The sequence below is a fragment of the Nycticebus coucang genome, chromosome 16, assembly GCF_027406575.1.
Source record: "Nycticebus coucang isolate mNycCou1 chromosome 16, mNycCou1.pri, whole genome shotgun sequence".
Lineage (NCBI taxonomy): Eukaryota > Metazoa > Chordata > Mammalia > Primates > Lorisidae > Nycticebus > Nycticebus coucang.
In genome coordinates, this window is record NC_069795.1 from 77647827 (window position 1) to 77667354 (window position 19528).

At 36.5% G+C, this 19528-nt stretch overlaps 1 protein-coding gene across 18 annotated transcripts in view; it reads right to left on the minus strand.

Moving 5' to 3' along the window:
• The window catches only part of DLG1 (discs large MAGUK scaffold protein 1), a 354406-nt gene that overhangs the window by 324294 nt on the left and 10584 nt on the right, over window positions 1–19528 (minus strand). For all 18 annotated transcript variants that reach the window (XM_053565047.1, XM_053565043.1, XM_053565042.1 and 15 more), the window contains exon 4: window positions 6929–7104. In XM_053565047.1, coding sequence (XP_053421022.1) covers window positions 6929–7104 — 176 coding nt within the window. The remainder of the gene's footprint in view (window positions 1–6928; window positions 7105–19528) is intronic.

The window sequence follows — 19528 nt, forward strand, 5'->3', positions numbered from 1 at the left end:
CACCTAACAATCAAATGCAATACATGAATCTTAGTTGAATCTTCAAGTACTATAAAATAGACTTGGGACAATTCTGAATATGGTTTTAGCAGAGAAAACTATTATCATTAATTTTCACAGGTGTGATAATGGTACTAAGGTTACACAGACTATTCTTTCTCTTAGGAGATGTGTGAAGTTTTAATAATTTAAGTGTATGAAGTCTGCACTTGATTTGCTAATAGTTTTCAAAACCACGTATGTACAAAAAAAGTAAATATGACAAAATGTTAGTAATTACAAATCTATATGGATGTTTATTGTACTTCCCTTTCAATTTTACTATGTTTTTAAAATATTTTATATAAGTTAGTGAACCACAATCACCTTTAGCCTATTACTTAACTACAATATAGAAAAAAAATCACAGCTCTCATTTTATTTGAAAAATATTTACTAAACAACTACTGCAAGTACTGTATAGAGGTGTGACAAGTTCTCAAACTCATCCTAGAAAAAGTGCTATATACCTCATTTTTTATTATCACTACAATCACCTTCAAGAAGTTTCCTCGTGGGAAGCTATACACCGACACTAGCACCTAGTCCACCCTTCAAAGCAATTTTGGAACTTTTTTTTCTGGAATGGCCATCAAGGCTTTCATTGCATTACCTTTGATGTCCTGAATATCATCAAAATGTCTTCCTTTTAATATTTCCTTTATCTTTGAGTAAAGAAAAAAAGTCACTGAGTGCCAGATCAGGTGAATAGGGAGGGTGTTCCAATAACAGCATTTATTTACTAGCTAAAACTCCCTCATAGACAGTGCCATGTGAGCCGGTGTACTGTTGTGAGGCAAGAGCCACGAATTGTTGGCAAAAAGTTCAGGTTGTTTTCATCTAACTTTTCCATGCAGCTCTTCCAGCACTTCCAAATAGTGAACTTGGTTAGCTGTTTACACTATAATGAACAATCCCTCTGATGCCAAAAAAGGTTAGTAACATTGTTTTGGACTGAGGGAACTTTTTTGGTGATGAAAATTTGGCTGACTTAGATTATGGACTTTGATGCTTTGTTTCAGAGTCATACTGGTACACATACGTTTCATCACCAGTGATAACATGCACAAAACATCATCTTGCCTCTCCAAAAGGCCTTGGTAAACTTTAACTCTCTTTTGCTTTTGTTCATTGTTGAGGTCCTTCAGGACCATTTTTGCATACACCTTTCTCATTCCAAAATTTTCCTGTTAAGGTTTTCCTGTTTCTCTATCAATGTTTACTTGATTAGCTATGTTTCTCATAGTCAGCCAATGATTTTAATGCACATTTTGACAAATCTTTGCAATGTTTTCATCAGTTCTGTTCATTACCAGCCGCCCTGACCTCTCTTCACCAGTGACACTTATTATCCCCTCAGGGAACACTGCCATTTTCTTCATGGCATTATCCCCATAAACTTGTCCTGATCTCCATAACATGTCCCTGATCTCACTTCCATTCTTACGACGTTTAATAAGAAATTGAATGTTTTTCATTGCTCTTATTCAAGCTGACATTCTCACGACAGCACACAAAAACACCCAACAATAATGAATGCCACTCAGCAAGATACTAACAACCAACATGAACACAGCTGTGAAACACTAAAACATCAAGGTTATGAAACCTTATGAAGCTATTTGTACAGTGCTGTCAACGTAAGCACATGGTGGCAAGTTCGCAAACTTAATTGTCAGATTGCATATTTTAGGGAACAAGACAAGACAGTTCTAATCTCGGGTAACTTACAGTCCACTACAGACCAAAATACACATAAAATAATATACATTGGAGTATTTAATTTTAATCATAATGAATATTACCCAGCAAAGATACAAAGTGCTATAACAGGGGTTCTGACTTAATCTAAGAGGTAAAAGAAGGCTTCTGTTATTAGGAAGTGGCTTTACAGTGATCCTTGACCCTCTTATAATGATCTTTGACTTCATCTTATTCTCATAACCTATTTCCCATCTGTTCTCAAATCCTCATGCTCTACATCCAAAATATCCTTAATTCAGCCACTAAAAATCTCCATTTATTATCACTTTATTTTTTTTTTTTTATTGTTGCAGTTTGGCCAGGGTTGGGTCTGAACTCACCACCCTCAGCACATGGGACCAGCACCCTACTCACTGAGCCACAGGCACCACCCTTATCACTTTATTTTAATGGGTTTTTTTTTTTTTATCAAGCCAACATCCATCCTTAACTTGATCACTGAAATAGCCTTCTGTTAATGTCTCCTGCTTCTCTTTTTCCTCAGAGTGTATTTTCAACGTAAGAGCCTGAGTGATCCCTTCAAAGATTAAGTCAACATCATTCTTCTGCTCCGAACTCTGCTTCACCTGCTAAAGCCTCTGCTACTTCACCTCTGGTACTGCCTCATCCACTGCCTCATCTCCCATTACTCATTTCCTTATACTTACACTCGCCATACTGGCATCTTGCTATTTCTAACAAATTTCAGCCTCATCCTGCCTTAGAGACTTTGCACTGCCTATCCCCAAAGATAGCCATAGCAACTTTCAACTCTACACAAATTAACACATTCTTATGAAGGCTTATTCTGAATAATCTACTTGAAACTGCAAACTATTCCCCTAACTTTCTTTAGGCATTCCTAAGCCTCCTTTACCTGATCCTTTGTCCTTCCATATTACTTATCACTTTCTAAAACACCAGATAATTTACTAATTTGTTGTTTAACAAACATCAACTAATAAACAAAATACACAAACAGCTAAGTAAGTGGCTCATGCTTGTAATCCCAGCAATTTGGGAGGAGGAAGTGGGAGAAATCACTTGCGTCCAGGAGTTCAAGGCTGCAGTGAGCTATGACCATGCAACTGCATCCCAGCCTAGGCGACAGAGTTAGACCCTGTCTCTTAAAAAAAGAAAAAGAAAGAAATGCACCATTATAAGAAAAAAGAAGCTAGACACAACAGAGTGTATACTGTGTGATTTTGTTTATATATAGTCTAAAAGGAGTCAAAACTAAACTCCGTTGTAAGAAATTAGGATGGTCTTTTGGGGAGGAAGAAGTAGGTAGTGAATAGGAAGGGTACCAAAGAGACTTATAGAGTCCTGGTATATTTCGTTTTTTAACTAAGATACAATAGACATACCATAACAAAATTTTAAAGCATACAATTCTGTGGTTTTTGGTATATTCGTAGAGTTGTAAAACCATCATCACTATCTAATTCTAGCAGTCAGTCTATGTTCTTTTTCTTGGTCTGATATGTTCAAAATGCAAAAATTATTCAAGTTATTCATTTATAATTTGTGCACTTTTATATATGAATACTATATAGTACTTCAATAAAAATTTTAAGTCCATGTTTAAAAGACTTCATATTATACCTGGTAGACTGAATATACTTTTAACTCTACACTATAAAACTCGACAGTTTTAAAGCAGATGGATTATTATAAAGCATGGCCACAGAGAAAAAGAAAGGAGGTTATCTTCCAACACCATTGGATCAGAGAGATCCCTTATCCCTAAGATGAACTCTGAAGGGCTGAAAAAGAGACAACCAAAAACAAAAGTACCATTGAAAGTGGAATACAAAATCAACATACAAAAATCAATAGCAAATGATCTGAGAAAGAAATCAAGAAAGCAATCTCATTTATAATAGCTACTACAAAGAATATAAAATATCTGCATCAATAAAACCACAGAAGTAAAAAGATCTGTATAAGGAAAACTATAAAACAACGAAATTAAGGGAGATACAAAAAAACAGAAAGATACCACATGGTCATGGATTGAAATATTGTTAGAACGACAATACTTCACAAAGCAACTTACAGATTCATTGTAATCCCTACCAAAATACCAATGATTCTTCACTGAAATAGAAAAAAAAATCCCCAAATTTATATGGACCTACAAAAGACCCCGAATAGCCAAAGCAATCTTGAGCAAAACAAACAAAGCTGAAGGAATCAAACTACCTGACTTCAAAATTTACTGCAAAGCTATCATAACCAAATCATCAGATACTGACAGAAAAACAAACCCAATGAAACAGAATGGAGAAATCAGATACAAATCCACTGATATAGCCAACTCATGTTTAGCAATGGCACCAAGAACATACAATGAGGAGAGGACAGTCTCTTCAATAAATGATGCTGGAAAACAGGATAACCAAATATAGAAGAATAAAAATAGACCCTATCTCTCACTGTACACAAAAATCAAATGAAAATGAATTGAAGGCTCAGCACCCATAGCACAGTGGTTACGGCACCAGCCACATGCACTGAGGCTGGAGGGTTCAAATCCAGCCTGGGCCTGCTAAACAACAATGACAATTTCAACAACAACAACAACAACAACAACAAATAGCCAGGCATTGTGGCTGGTGCCTGTAGTCCCAGCTACTTGGGAGGCTAAGGCAAGGAAATTGCTTAAGCCCAAGGTTTTGAGGTTGCTGTGAGCTGTGATGCCACAGAACTCTACCAGAGGCAATATAGTGAGACTTTGTCTAAAAAAAAAAAAAAGAAAATGAATTGAAGACTTAAATCTAATATCTGTAATATCTACAACTATGAAAGTACTAGAAGAAAACTGGGGAAATCCTACAGGACATTGGGCAAAAATTATTTGTATAAGACCTCAAAAGAATAAGCAACCCAAAGCAAAAATTGACAAATGGGATTATATCAAGCTAAAAAGCTTCCATACCACGAAGAAGAACAATCAACAAAGTGAAAAGACAACCGAAAGAATGGGAAAAAATATTTGCAAACTACCCATCTTACAAGGGATTAATACCCAGAATGTATAAGGAGCACAACACAAAAGCAAAAAAATAAATAATATGATTTTAAAATGGGCAAATGATCTCAACAGACATTTCTCAAACGAAGACATACAAAAGGCTGACAGGTATGTGGTAAAATGCTCAATATTACTAATCATCAGAGAAATGCAAATAGAACTACAATATCTCATTTCAATCCAGTTACCAAAAAGACAGGTAATAACCAATGCTGGTAAGGGTAACTTTACCACGCTGAGAATTTAAATTAGCACAGCTCTTATGGAGAACAGTACGGGGATTTCTCAAAAAACTACAAATAGCAATTCCACTACTGGGTACAGATGGAAAAGAAAAGAAATCAATATAGTGAAAAGAAACCTGTACTCCCATGTTTATTTGTAGCACTATTCACAGCAGCCAGAATATGGAATCAAACTATATGTCCTCACATGCCAGAGGCAGAAAGGAAAGCTAAAATGCTAAACTCTGCCTGAAACCCCTTTTATAAGCATCTTAACTCCATTAAGGAAGGAGAAGCCTTCATAGCCTAATCAGTTTTTAAAGGCCCCACCTCTTAACATTATCACATTGACAACACCTGAATTTTAGAGGGAACTCATTCAAACGATAGCAGTAACTAATTACAGACATTTTCTAAATTCATTTGAAATAGAACACACAAATGAACTATTCTAATGGGAAGTGATACATCAATTAAAGAAAAGTGTAGAAATGGAAATTATCCTAGAGAAAGTGATGAAAAAATGTAAGAGTAAAGAAAATAAGGGCACATATACAATAAACACTTGACTCACTAATCAAAGAAAAATATGTAATGTCACACCAAAATTAATAAAGAGGACTGTGAATTGGGTGCTTAGAGGAAATCCAAAGGTAGAATTGCCCAAACTAACTGTATAAACTAGGTCAAGTCATTTTCTTCTGGAGCTCGATTTCCTCATTTTTTTAAAAATGAAGGGCAAGGGGAATTAAATGTGTTCTGATTCTTCCTACTTTAAAATTCTATAGTTCTATGTTACTTAACTTTTACCAAAGTGCTACTTAGTTGCTGCCCATCACCACTTTCCTCTGATTTATAACTCACCAAAGAGAAGTTGTTTCAATTTTCCAGGCACTAATACTAAAAAAAAAAGGGCCTAGATTCAAATTCAGACAACCAACCATTTTCAAATGATTTAGGCAGAATCCTCATTACAAAACACTTCATATATCTGCATCCACCTCTATTGGCGATAGTACAGTACAACAAAAAAGAATATTACTAAGTTAGTTATAAATACTCAGTATAGAAATAGATAGTTTTAACTACAGAAAAATGTAGAAACCAATGTTGACATTCAGGTTTACTGATTAGTTTCCAGTAAATTTTAATGCAATCTTTTAAGCCAATAAAAAGGGAATCCTTGAATAACCAACCAACAACCCAGAACCACAAAATTATATTCTATTTATAGGAAAGAATACCAGGGAAAAATCATCTTTTCAAAAAACAATTTCAATTTTAATTATCACATACATGGAGCTTTATTGAGGTCTATCACGCAAAGTACTTTTTAATAGCCTAAGACAAGTATTTCAAACCTCATACCATTCACATTTTAAGACAAGGGTAACAGAGATTCTGAACTTTTCTTTTCAAATATATTTTTAACCCCACTCTCTTTATTCCATCATAAATGATATTTCAAAAAATATCTATTTTTATAAAATATTATTCTTTTATTTTTTGAGACAGGGTCTTTCTTGCTCTGTTGCTCGGGCTTGAGTGCAGTGCCATCATCATAGCTCACTGTAACCTCAAACTCTTGGGCTTCAGCAATCCTCTTGCTTCACCCTCAGGAGTAGCTGGACTAATGCAAGTACACCACCACACCTAACTTGTTTTTCTACTTTTTGTAAAGATGGGGTCTGCCTACATGCTTAGACTGGTCTCAAACTCCGGGGCTCAGGTGATCCTCCCACCTTTGCTTTCCGAAGTGCTAGGATTACAAGTATAAGCCACCATGCCCAGCCTATAAAGTATCATTTTAATAAAATGAAAAAACTTAGTAGCCCAAATAAATTGACCACTGAAAAACAGCTTCAGAAAAAAAATGTTATCTTACCTCTACACTAGGGCTAAGGCTGCTTGGCAGTGTTTGTGAAGTCACAGTAGTGCTTGGAAGGCTGGAAATTTCCCAAGTATTCACAGACTGAATTGTCTGAATTGGTTCAGATTGCTTTGAACGATCTATACATTTTGGATTATCCAGTAAGGTCACTTCATAAAATTCTTGAATATCTAGAGGTGAATAAAGGAAAAGAATAATTCAAAAGTATTTGTATTTTCTAATTATATACTATGCAATACTATAACATAACTCAAAAGCAAAGTTTTTACTCTAGATTACTAAAATAAGTCAATCATACAACGTAAATAGTGAATATTTGCTCATTTCATTTTGTCACAATCATTTCAGAACCTATTGGGCACTCTTTAAAATTCACAGGGATTTTTACATTTCAAAGTCACTGCTGAGTTTAAATTCAAACTCCATCACCAATTAGCTACATGTATAAGCACATTACTTAACCTCTAGTAACTTGCCTCTTATCACAGTGAATTGTTACAAGGATTGAGCATAGTATATTAAGTGTATAGGTTCCTAAAAGATGATAGTTAAATTAATATCATTACTGTGAATTCTGCAGATATAAGACATTACTGATATTGTATATCTTTACCACCAATATCCAGTCAAGGAATGCAAACCCCTTAAGTGATATTAACCACCCTTCCAACCCAAAGCAAAACATAAAGAAAAAAAAAGTTAAAAATCAAAGAACTAGAAGAGTTTTTATTTTTTAGAAGAGATTTTAGATAGCCTCCAGTATGAATACATAAAAGAAGAAAGCTAAATATTTTATTATTTTAAAAACAAAGTCATGATAAAACAGAAGAAAACATAAATTTACTTGTAAGAGCACAGGATAATTTAAAAGATCAAAATTACTTTGCTAACAACTGGAATTATATGAACTTAATTATATTAGCACTGATTTATTCAGGCTACTCAGAAGCTCTGAGTAACAGTTATTTAATGTTTAGATTCACCACTCCTAGTTCTTTATTCACTTACTGGTATAATTTTGGGTAGGGCTTTTTTTTTTTTTTTTGAGACAGAGCCTCAAGCTGTTCACCCTGGGTAGAGTGCCATGGCATCACAGCTCACAGCAACCCCAACTCCTGGGCTCAAGCAATTCTCCTGCCTCCGCCTCCCAAGTAGCTGGGATTACAGGCACCTGCCACAACACCTGGCTATTTTTTGGTTGCAGCCATGACTGTTGTTTGGCGGATCCGGGCTGGATTCGAACCCACCAGGTCAGCTGTATGTGGCTGGTGTCTTAGCTGCTTGAGCCACAGGCGCTGAGCCAATTTTGGGTAGTTTTTTTAAAGAGCAGAGAAATCATTATTTAACAGTAAAGGTAGGCATTATCCTGTGAAGAATCATTCACAGTAGTCATGAATAACACTTAGCCAGAATAATTTATACTTCTTCTCATTTGAAAGCATTAAACCTTTATATAAAATGTGATACATACAGGTAAATACAGGGAATATTATTTAACCTTTAAAAAGGAATGAAATTCTCAATACATTCTACAACATAGATGACTAAACCATGAAGACATTATGGCAAGTGAAATAAGCCAGAAACAAGAGAATAAATACTATATAATTCCTCTTAAATGAAGCGCCCAGAGTAGTCAAATTCCTAAAGACAGGGAGTAGAACGGTGGTCACCAAAGGAAGGAAGGGATGGGGATTTATTGCTTAATGAAGGCATACTCAAACTGCAGCCTGCGGGCCACATGAAGCGGTGTGAATTGTATTTGTTCCCGTTTTGTTTTTTACTTCAAAATAAGATATGTGCAGTGTGCATAGGAATTTGTTCATAGTTTTTTGTTTCTTTTTTTAACTATAGTCCAGCCCTCCAGCAGTCTGAGGGACAGTGAATTGGCCCCTTGTTTAAAAAGTTTGAGAATGCCTGGCTTAATGGATAGAGTTTCAGTACGGCATGATGAAAAAGGTCTGCCAGAAGGAGAGTGGCGACGGCTACACAACAATGTGAATGTACTTTGTGCCACTGAAGTGACCACATAAAAATAGTCAAAATGGCAAATTTTATCACAATAAAAAAGTAAGCTCAGTGAGAGTCTAGGGGAGATCTGAAATGGGTAAAGGCATGAGATTTGATATATGTTTTTGTTTGTTTGTTTTTTACTGACGTTAGGGTAACTGATATCAACAGAAAATTCCCAACTTAAAAAGAAATTAATTACCATATTTGGCTAACTAAAACCAAAAATACTGAAATACTACTGGTAATACATGTACAGTGTGGTGAAGTCTCTGATATGGTAGCATGTAACAATTATTATCACTTTCCTTAAAAAATACATACTGCACACATCATGTTTAATCTTGACCCATATTCGATGCTGACTAAACATTCCATACTTTATACATTTCATTTAATTTATACCCCACATTTCTTCATCTTTAGAGTGCTTTAAGACCATTAGTGATGAATAGCATAATAACATTTCTTCAGAAACTTTCCCCCCATTACACCAATTCCTTCTGTTACTCAGATAAGATTTTTCAAAGGAGCATCTAATCAAAAAGGGGGCACTCTGGGAAAAATGCAGACACAGACTGAGCTTTTCTTGTGAGTCCAAAGTATTTTATATTTCCCATGTTATCAGCAGTCCTTGGAATTTACAGTTAATATCCATTTTACATGCCAGAAGAGAATCAGACCATTAACAATAACTTATATAGCTGTAATTTAGCCAACAATAGGTTAATTATGATCATGACAAGTATTTCTACAAAATGACATTCTAGGATTCGAAATAAGATTTTCCACTTTGTCTTTATATATTTCTAAATTGGGAGTGTAACACTGAGTTCTATAAAGTACCGAGCCTAAGTAAAACAGAAGTTACTACCCACACAGAAGTTAAATGGAAGACCAAAAACAAACATGGTAAATCCCAGTATCATACACACCAATCTCTCAATTCCTGAATATTCACTTAACAGGTCAAAACCTAAAAATCCAAGTTATTCTCAGAAGAATAACCTTATGAAAATAATGAATGAGTTTACTCTGAAGATTTAGATATTCAATGTTTACAAATGGAGTAAAAAATGTTTGTAAAAGGAATAAAAGAATTAAAAGGTGACCTCTGACACAACAATAATGCCTTTAGGAGACAGAGAAAATTGAGGAAAAAAATTACATAACACCTCAGGTTTTCCGATTAAAAACCCTAAAAAGATAGATGTTTTTAAAAAATTAATGGCTATAGTTTAAGGTGTTACAGAAGCTTAAGCATGTATTTTAAATTTCTCATATTAAACATGTGTACAAAAATTTGCAAATTAAATTCGTCACTTCTCTGATAGACAACAAAAATATCTTTCTTAATTTTGGTTTACATAAGTCATTTCATATGTGTTTCAATATCTAATTCAGTAATAATGGCTACTCATAATTTTATATAAACGCTATGAAAAACAAAATGCAACTACAGCAAAACAACAAATGCTTCAAAAGTCACATCCTACAATACTATTATTCAGAAATTGCCAAATTTACTATCTAGTATAAAATGACAGGGTCCTTCAATAAAACTATAGAAGTATTTAACTTGCATTCAATTCTAAATTTAAATCTTTACTATGAAAATGTTAAGAAACTCGGAGTGTACAGGATAGTCAATGAGGACTGCCATTTAATAAGAATGACTCCATGTTCACTGAAGATCCAGGGAGCTCACCCAGATATATACCAGACACGTAATTAAAATGATTGATTACATTTTTATTTACTACCCTGAAAAAAATTATTTCCTTTTAAGATAATGATGCACAAAAGCAAGCAAAGAAAGAACAAAAAACAAATGCAAAAATGCTAAAATATGTATTAGGGAAAAACTACATTTTAGCTTCACAACTAAAAATATTACAATTTTATGGAAACCTAATGGATCGGTCTTATTCAGTCTTTTTCCTACTTTCCATTTATAGTTGGCAAGTGTTTTCTCTGTGTTGGACTAAACTAGATCCCTACAAGTTCAGTTCCTAAACAAGAAATACCTAAATTATGAGGCTACAAAAAGCTCCATCGTGTACACTAAGAAACTCTCAAAAATTAAAACTTAAAGACAGTCCAATGGAACAGAACAAAATCACTTGTATCAAAAAAAAACCTTTGGAAATCTTTAAGAAAGATTACATTATTTTAAAAGTCTCCAAATGTAGCATTTTCTTTTAAGTAGAAAGTTTTCATTGCCTTTGTTATTTTTTTGTTTGAAGTCACAGTTTACAAACCATGAGAGTTAAGGAGAAGTATATAATTCCAGAAATATCCTCAAAAAAGGGTGGATTCCTCAAGAAAGGGAATTTTCGAATAAGGAAAGAAATTTTCTAGCTTTTGGTGACAACTTATATCATCCTGAACAAGAAACTCACAAACCATGAAAACATTTCTCAAACTAAAGAAATAAGGCAATACTAACTCAGGATCAGAATAACAACCCCAAGAATATGTTGTAATTTAATATAACAGAGGTGATGTTTCTCATCTATGGGAAAATATTTTTTTTGATGGGGAAAATAAGAAAATGAAAGACAAGACACAGACAGGGAGAAAACATAGGTTAAAAACATTTCTGATAAAAGATTATATCTAACTTATACAATAAAAATTTATTTTAAGATTCAATAAGAAAACAAATAATCTAATAAAAAATGGGCAAAAGATAAGACACCTAACCAAAGTAAACAGAGAGAGCAAATGAGCATATGAAAAGATGCTCTACATCAAATTCCGCTAAGGAATTCCAAATTAAAATAACAAGACACCACTATGTGTCTATTAAAATGTCGAAAATACAAAACACTGACAATACCAAATGCTGGCAAGAGCTTAGAGCAACCCATTACTGACAAGAATGCAAAACGGTACTACCACCTTGGAAGACCATTTTGGCAATTTCTTAAAAACTATAGAAGTATTTAACTTGCATTCAATTCTAAATTTAAATCTTTACTATGAAAATGTTAAGAAACTGGGAGTGTACAGGGTAGTCAAACATACTCATACCACATGATCCAGCAATTGTGCTCCCTGACTTTTACTCAAATGAATTGAAAACTTAAGTCAACATAAAACATGCATGTAAACATTTATAGCAGCTTTATTCATGATTGACAAAACTTGTAAACAACCAAGATGCCCTTTAACAGATGAGCAGATAAAAAACCTGTAATGCACCCATACAACAGAATACAATTTAGAACAAAAAGATGTGATCTATTAACCCATTAAAAAGAACGGAGGAACCCGAAAAACACATTGCTGAGTGGGGGGGGAAAAAAAAAAGCCAATCTCAACAGACTACATACTTATAATTCCAACTATATGACATTCTGGAAAAGGTAAAACTATAGTGACAGTAAATATTACAATAGATAAGTGGTTTCCAAGAGTTCAGGTGGAGGGAGGAGGGAGCAAAAGAGACTGAATAGGTGGAGCCTGTAAGATTTTTAGGGTAGTGAAACTATTCTGTATGATTCTGCCATGGTGAATACACATTTTAAAACAAGTTTTTATATCATATTTGTCAATGTACAACACAAGGAGTAAATCCTAATGTAAACTGTGGACTTCATTTAATAATAATATATTAATAATAGCTTATCAATTGTAACAAATATACCATACTAATGCAAGATATTAATAATAGGGGAGTAGAGGTGAGGATATGAAAACTGTACTTTCTACTCAATTTTTCTGTAACTTCAAACTGCTGAAAAAATAAGTCTATTAATTTTTTTAAGTGTGCAAAGAATTGGCCAGGTTCAGTGGCTCATGCCTATAATCCTTACCTATCAGGCTAAATGGGAGGATCTCTTGAGACCAAGAGTTCAAGACCAGCCTGAGTGAGAACGAGACTCCCATCTCTACAAAAAATAGAAAAATTCACGAGGTGTGGTAACACGTGCCTGTAGTCCCAGTTACTTGGGAGGCTAATGTAGGAGAATCACTAGAGCCCAGGAATTTGAGGTTACAGTGAGCTATGATGATGCCACTGCACTCTAGTCTGGGCAACAGAGCAAGACTCTTGTCTCCAAAGAAAAAAAAGGATGACAACAAAACGTATAAAAGATCGTAAGAATCATAATAACAAATTTATGTTAAAAATTAGGCTTTATACTTTATATCCAAATGATTTCCAAATGTATTAAAAATTAACATGTTTTTTAAGTCTTGGCTCAGCACCTGTAGCACAGAGGTGACAGCGCCAACCACATGCACAGAGGCTGGCGGGTTCGAGCCCAGCCCGGACTAGCTGAACAACAATGACAACTACAAAAAAAAAATAAAAATAAAAATAAAAATATCCCGGCGCTATGGCAGGCGCCTATAGTCCAAGCAACTAGGGAGGCTGAGGCAAGAGAATCACTTTAGCCCAAGAATTAGAGGTTGCTGTGAGCTGTGAAGGCACAGCACTCTACCGAAGGTGACATAGTGAGATTCTGTCTCAAAAAAAAATAAATAAAAGTCTTGAACACAGGTAAATGTTTTCATAATCTTGGACATAGATTACAATAACCTTGGGGGTTATAATATCGGAGATAGACTTTCTAAGCATGATACGAAGGGCAGAAAGCAAAAAGAAAAATATACCAAATTAACCGCATATAAATGAATCTTTTTTTAAATACAAGTTTAAAAACGACAAAGGAAAGTTATCTGCAACTTACATGGCTGACATAATTAAAATGCCCCATGCAAATTTTACACCTCTACACCAAGGCAAAAAGGGGAAGGGGGGAGCAAATGACATGAACAGATAACTGACAAAAGAAATTAAAATAATCAAAGGACTTTCTTACATTGTTAGTTTTTTCTTTAATCAAAGAAGTGTACAGTAAAACATCAAAATGGGACACAGTTTCTCCCCTCCAGAGGGTCCAGAGCAGGGGTCCTCAAACTGCGGCCCGTGGGCCACATGAGGCGGTGTGATTGTATCTGTTCCCGTTTTGTTTTTTTACTTCAAAATAAGATATGTGCAGTGTGCATAGGAATTGGTTCATAGTTTTGTTGTTTTTTTTTTAACTATAGTCCCGCCCTCCAACGGTCTGAGGGACAGTGAATTGGCCCCACGTTTAAAAAGTTTGAGGACGCCTGGTCCAGAGGATGCAGCAACAGTACCTGTTTCCCCAAAAATAAGACAGTGTCTTATTTTAAGGTGTGCTCCCAAAGATGCGCTAGGTCTTATTTTCGGGGCACGTCTTATCTTTCCTGTAAGTAGGTCTAATTTTCGGAGGATGTCTTATTTTTGGGGAAACAAGGTAGCCATCTTGGAAGCAGAAAGGCACCCTCACGGGACACCCAAACTTTGTCCAAGTCTTGACAATGGACTTCTCAACCTCCAGACCATGAGAAGGGAGTCAGCAAGGGACTTCTGAACCCCAAGAGGACAAAAACAGTGGAAAACTGGCAAGTGGTTGCATGTGTTTGATCAACCTAATCCCACGGGCAGCTGTAAGTACAAGCACCAGTGAGACTGCAAACGGGAAAAGCCTTACCTGTGAACTGTTCAGTGCTTTTGGACTTGGCACTCAGTTGAACTGCCTTGGGGAGAGATTGAGCAGGAGTACAGAGAACTCTGGGCATTGTCTAGGGCCCCAGACTGAGCTGCTGAGCAGGAGGAAGCTAATAGTGTTCGGCTGTGGGCCGCGGGGAACCACTGTGAGAGAACTGCCCCCCCCCCGCAAGCTCCGCCCTCAGGGTCGCACAGCAAGGATCGGGCAGCAGCTAGTAACCTAGTGACTGAGCTGCCTTACAGCCTTTACCCTCAGGGGCAGAGTAAAGCCGGTTTTGGCACACTGGAGCCGGCTGTTGCCCTGGGTAGAGTGCTGTGGCGTCACAGCTCATAGCAACCTCAAACTCCTGGGCTTAGCACTGCCTGGACCTCCATAAGACCTGCGCCACGACCCCCAACCCAAGCCTGCAGGGCATCCGCATGCCATGACCAGGAACTGCAATAGTCGTGCAACCCTGCATCCTCTCTCCTATACCCTCCCTGCCTCCACACCTGCTGGCTCGTCTAGCCAGGGACTCTGGTAGGCATGTGCCCTCCGGAGCCCTCCCTGCCGCTGCGCGGAGCCCTTCTCCTACGCAAGAGACTGCTGGAGCCTTGGGCTCTCTGTGCCAAAGTCACTGGGCGCCAGGCACTCCCAGAACCGTATGCACCACCTTCCGCCCTCTTGCTGGATCTGGATGTGTCACACTCCGGAGCTGCTTCAACAAACAGAACTCAGTGGCTGGGGCAGCCCCAGAAGAACTACACAGGGTCACTCCCTACAAAGATCCAGCAACAATAGAGTAATCCCACTGGGATCTAATCTTGGAGAGACACCTCACCAACTCTGAGGACAGCCAGAGGCAATGGTGAAAAACAATCATGAGGTGAAATCAACAGAAAAACTCTGGCAATAAGAATAATCAGAGTAGATCAACTCCCCCAAAGATCAATGGGGCAGACACAGCACAAGATCACATGCACAAACAAATAGCTGATATCAGAAATCGAATTCAGAATTGCTTTTTGGATAGCAAATAAGATTGAATTAGAATTCCAAGCAATAACCCTAAAGATATCTCAAGAATTCAATGAATTCAAAGACCAAATAACCAAAGATTTTGATACATTGAGACAAGACGTTGCAGCCCTCAAAGATCTGAGAAACACAGTAGAATCACGCAGTAACAGAATGGAACAAGCAGAAGAAAGGATTTCTGACATTGAAGACAAAGCTTTCGAACGCGCCCAAACTCTCAAAGAGGAAGAGAAATGGAGGGCAGAAACAGATCACTCTCTCAGAGAACTCTGGGATAATTCAAAGAAAACCAATATTCGTCTTATAGGGATCCCCGAAAGTGACGAAGTGGCTTCACAAGGCACAGAGTCTCTTCTCCATGAGATTATGAAGGAGAACTTTCCAGACATGCCAAGAGATTCTGAAATTCAGATGGCAGACAGTTTCAGAACTCCAGCATGACTCAACCCAAATAAGACATCCCCCAGACACATCATAATCAATTTCACTAAAGTTAATACGAAGGAGAAAATTCTGAAAGCAGCCAGACAAAAGAAAACCATCACCTACAAGGGCAAGAATATTAGAATAACTGCAGATCTCTCTGCTGAAACCTTTGAAGCTAGAAGAGGATGGTCATCGACTTTTAATGTCCTAAAACAAAATAAGTTTCAACCCAGGATCCTGTGCCCAGCTAAACTGAGCTTCATTTATGACGGAGAAATTAAATACTTCAATGACATTCACATGTTGAAGAAATTTGCCATAACTAAACCAGCTCTCCAGGATATTCTCAGACCTATCCAACCACAAAAGTAAACCCACTCGGAAAATTGAGATCAAATTCCAACTTCCACAGTCACAAAAGGATTAAAAATGGCCACCGGACTCTCAAAAGGCTTATCAATATTCTCAATTAATGTGGATGGTTTAAATTGTCCCCTGAAGAGGCACAGGTTGGCTGAATGGATACAAAAACTCAAGCCAGATATCTGCTCCATACAAGAATCGCATCTTACATTAAAAGACAAATATAGATTCAAGGTGACGGGATGGTCATCTATACTCCAGGCAAATGGAAAGCAGAAAAAAGCAGGCATTGCAATCCTATTTGCAGATGCAATAGGCTTTAAACCAACCAAAATAAGGAAGGATAAGCATGGACACTTCATATTTGTTAAAGGTAATACTCAATATGAGATTTCAATTATTAATATTTATGCACCCAACCAGAACGCACCTCTATAAGAGAAACTCTAACAGACATGAGCAACTTGATTTCCTCCAGTTCCACAGTAGTTGGAGATTTTAGCAGTGCTGGAAAGATCCTCCAAAAAGAAGCTAAGCAAAGAAATTTTAGATTTAAACTTAACCATTCAACATATGGACTTAACAGACATCTACAGAACATTTCATCCCAACAAAACTGAATACACATTCTTCTCATCAGCCCACGGAACATACTCCAAAATCGACCACATCCTAGGCCACAAATCTAACCTCAGCAAATTTAAAAAAATTGAAATTATTCCTTGCATCTTCTCAGACCATCATGGAATAAAAGCTGAACTCAGTAACAACAGGATCCTGCATACCCATATAAAAACATGGACGCTAAACAACCTTATGCTGAAGGACAGATGGGTTACAGACGAGATTAAGAAGGAAATCACCATTTTTTAAATAGCTGAATAGTATTCCATGGTATACAGATACGACAGCTTATTAATCCATTCCTGGATTGGTGGGTATTTAGGCTGTTTCCACATTTTGGTGATTGTAAATTGAATTGCAATAAACAGTCTAGTACAAGTGTCCTTATGATAAAAGAATTTTTTTCCTTCTGGGTAGATGCCCAGTAATGGGATTACAGGATCAAATGGGAGGTCTAGCTTGAGTGCTTTGAGGTCTCTCCATCCTTCCTTCCAGAAAGGTTTTACTAGTTTGCAGTCCCACCAGCAGTGTAAAAGTGTTCCCTTCTCTTCACATCCATGCCAGCATCTGCAGTTTTGAGATTTTGTGATGTGGGCCATTCTCGCTGGGGTTAGATGGTATCTCAGGGTGGTTTTGATTTGCATTTCTCTAACAGATAGGGATGATGAACATTTTTTCATATATTTGTTAGCCATTCGTCTGTCTTCTTTAGAGAAAGTTCTATTCATGTCTCTTGCCCATTGATATATGGGATTGTTGGCTTTTTATCATGTGGATTAATTTGAGTTCTCTATAAATCCTAGTTATTAAGCTTTTATCTGATTCAAAATATGCAAATATCCTTTCCCATTGTGTAGGTTGTCCCTCTGCTTTGGTTGTTGTCTCCTTAGCTGTACAGAAGCTTTTCAGTTTAATGAAGTCCCATTTGCTTATTTTTGTTGTTGTTGCAATTGCCATGGCAGTCTTCTTCATGAAGTCTTTCCCCAGGCCAATATCTTCCAGTGTTTTTCCTATGCTTTCTTTGAGGATTTTTATTGTTTCATGCCTTAAATTTAAGTCCTTTATCCATCTTGAATCAATTTTTGTGAGTGGGGAAAGGCACAGGTCCAGTTTCAGTCTTTTACATGTGGATATCCAGTTCTCCCAACACCATTTATTGAATAGGGAGTCTTTCCCCTAAGATGTGTTCTTGTTTGGTTTATTGAAGATTAGGTGGTTGTAAGATGTTAGTTTCATTTCTTGGTTTTCTATTCAATTCCAAGTGTCTATGTCCCTATTTTTGTGCCAGTACCATGCTGTCTTGACCACTATGGCTTTGCAGTACAGACTAAAATCTGGTATGCTGATGCCCCCAGCTTTATTTTTATTACTAAGAACTGCCTTAGCTATTCGGGGTTGTTTCCGGTTCCATACAAAACGCAGAATCATTTTTTCCAAATCTTGAAAGTATGATGTTGGTATTTTGATAGGAATGGCACTGAATAGGTAGATTGCTTTGGGAAGTATAGACATTTTAACAATGTTGATTCTGCCCATCCATGAGAATGGTATGTTCTTCCATTTGTTAAAATCCTCTGCTATTTCCTTTCTGAGAATTTCATAATTTTCTTTATAGAAGTCCTTCACCTCCTTTGTTAGGTATATTCCTAGGTATTTCATTTTCTTTGAAACTATGGTGAAGAGAGTTGTGTCCTTAATTAGCTTCTCTTCTTGACTGTTATTGGCATATACAAAGGCTACTGACTTGTGGACATTGATTTTATACCCTGAAACATTACTGTATTTTTTGTTAACTTCTAGGAGTCTTATGGTTGAGTCTTTGGGATTCTCTAAGTATAAGATCATGTCATCAGCAAAGAGGGAGAGTTTGACCTCCTCTGCTCCCATTTGGATTCCCTTTATTGCCTTGAAAAGCTGAACTCAATAACAACAGGAACAGGGGATCAAGGGTATCCACACAGGGTCAGAAGAGACTTTTCACATGAAGACTATAACCCAACTATAGCACAAGACTATGGGGAAAGGGCCAAGGAAGGGGAAGGGAGGGGGGAGGGTAATGGGTGGGGCCACACCTACGGTGCATCTTAGAATGGGTACAGGCAAAACTTACTAAAGGCAGAATACAAATGTCTGCATACAATAACTAAGAAAATGCCATGAAGGCTACGTTGAACAGTTTGATGAGAATATTTCAGATTGTATATGAAACCAGAACACTGTACCCCTTGATTGCACTAATGTACACAGCTATGATTTATCAATAAAAAACAATAAAAATAAATTTAAAAAACATCAAAATGACTAAAAGGTATAGTCTACATATCAGAGCAGAAAATATTAAAAAGATGAATAATACTCTGTACTATTCATGGTTTGGAATATTAGTCATGCTTCCATACACTGCCTAACGAATTAAATTAATAAAACATGTTTAAGCATATTTAACAAACATTAAAAGCCTTAAAATGCACAGCCCTTTTGACCAAGCAATTCATTTCTAGGAGTTTGTTCTAAGGATATACTAAAGAATATGAAACAAAAATGCATATACAATAAAATGTTTATAATACAGAATACAAACCTAAGTGTTCCTAGAAAACTATTAATA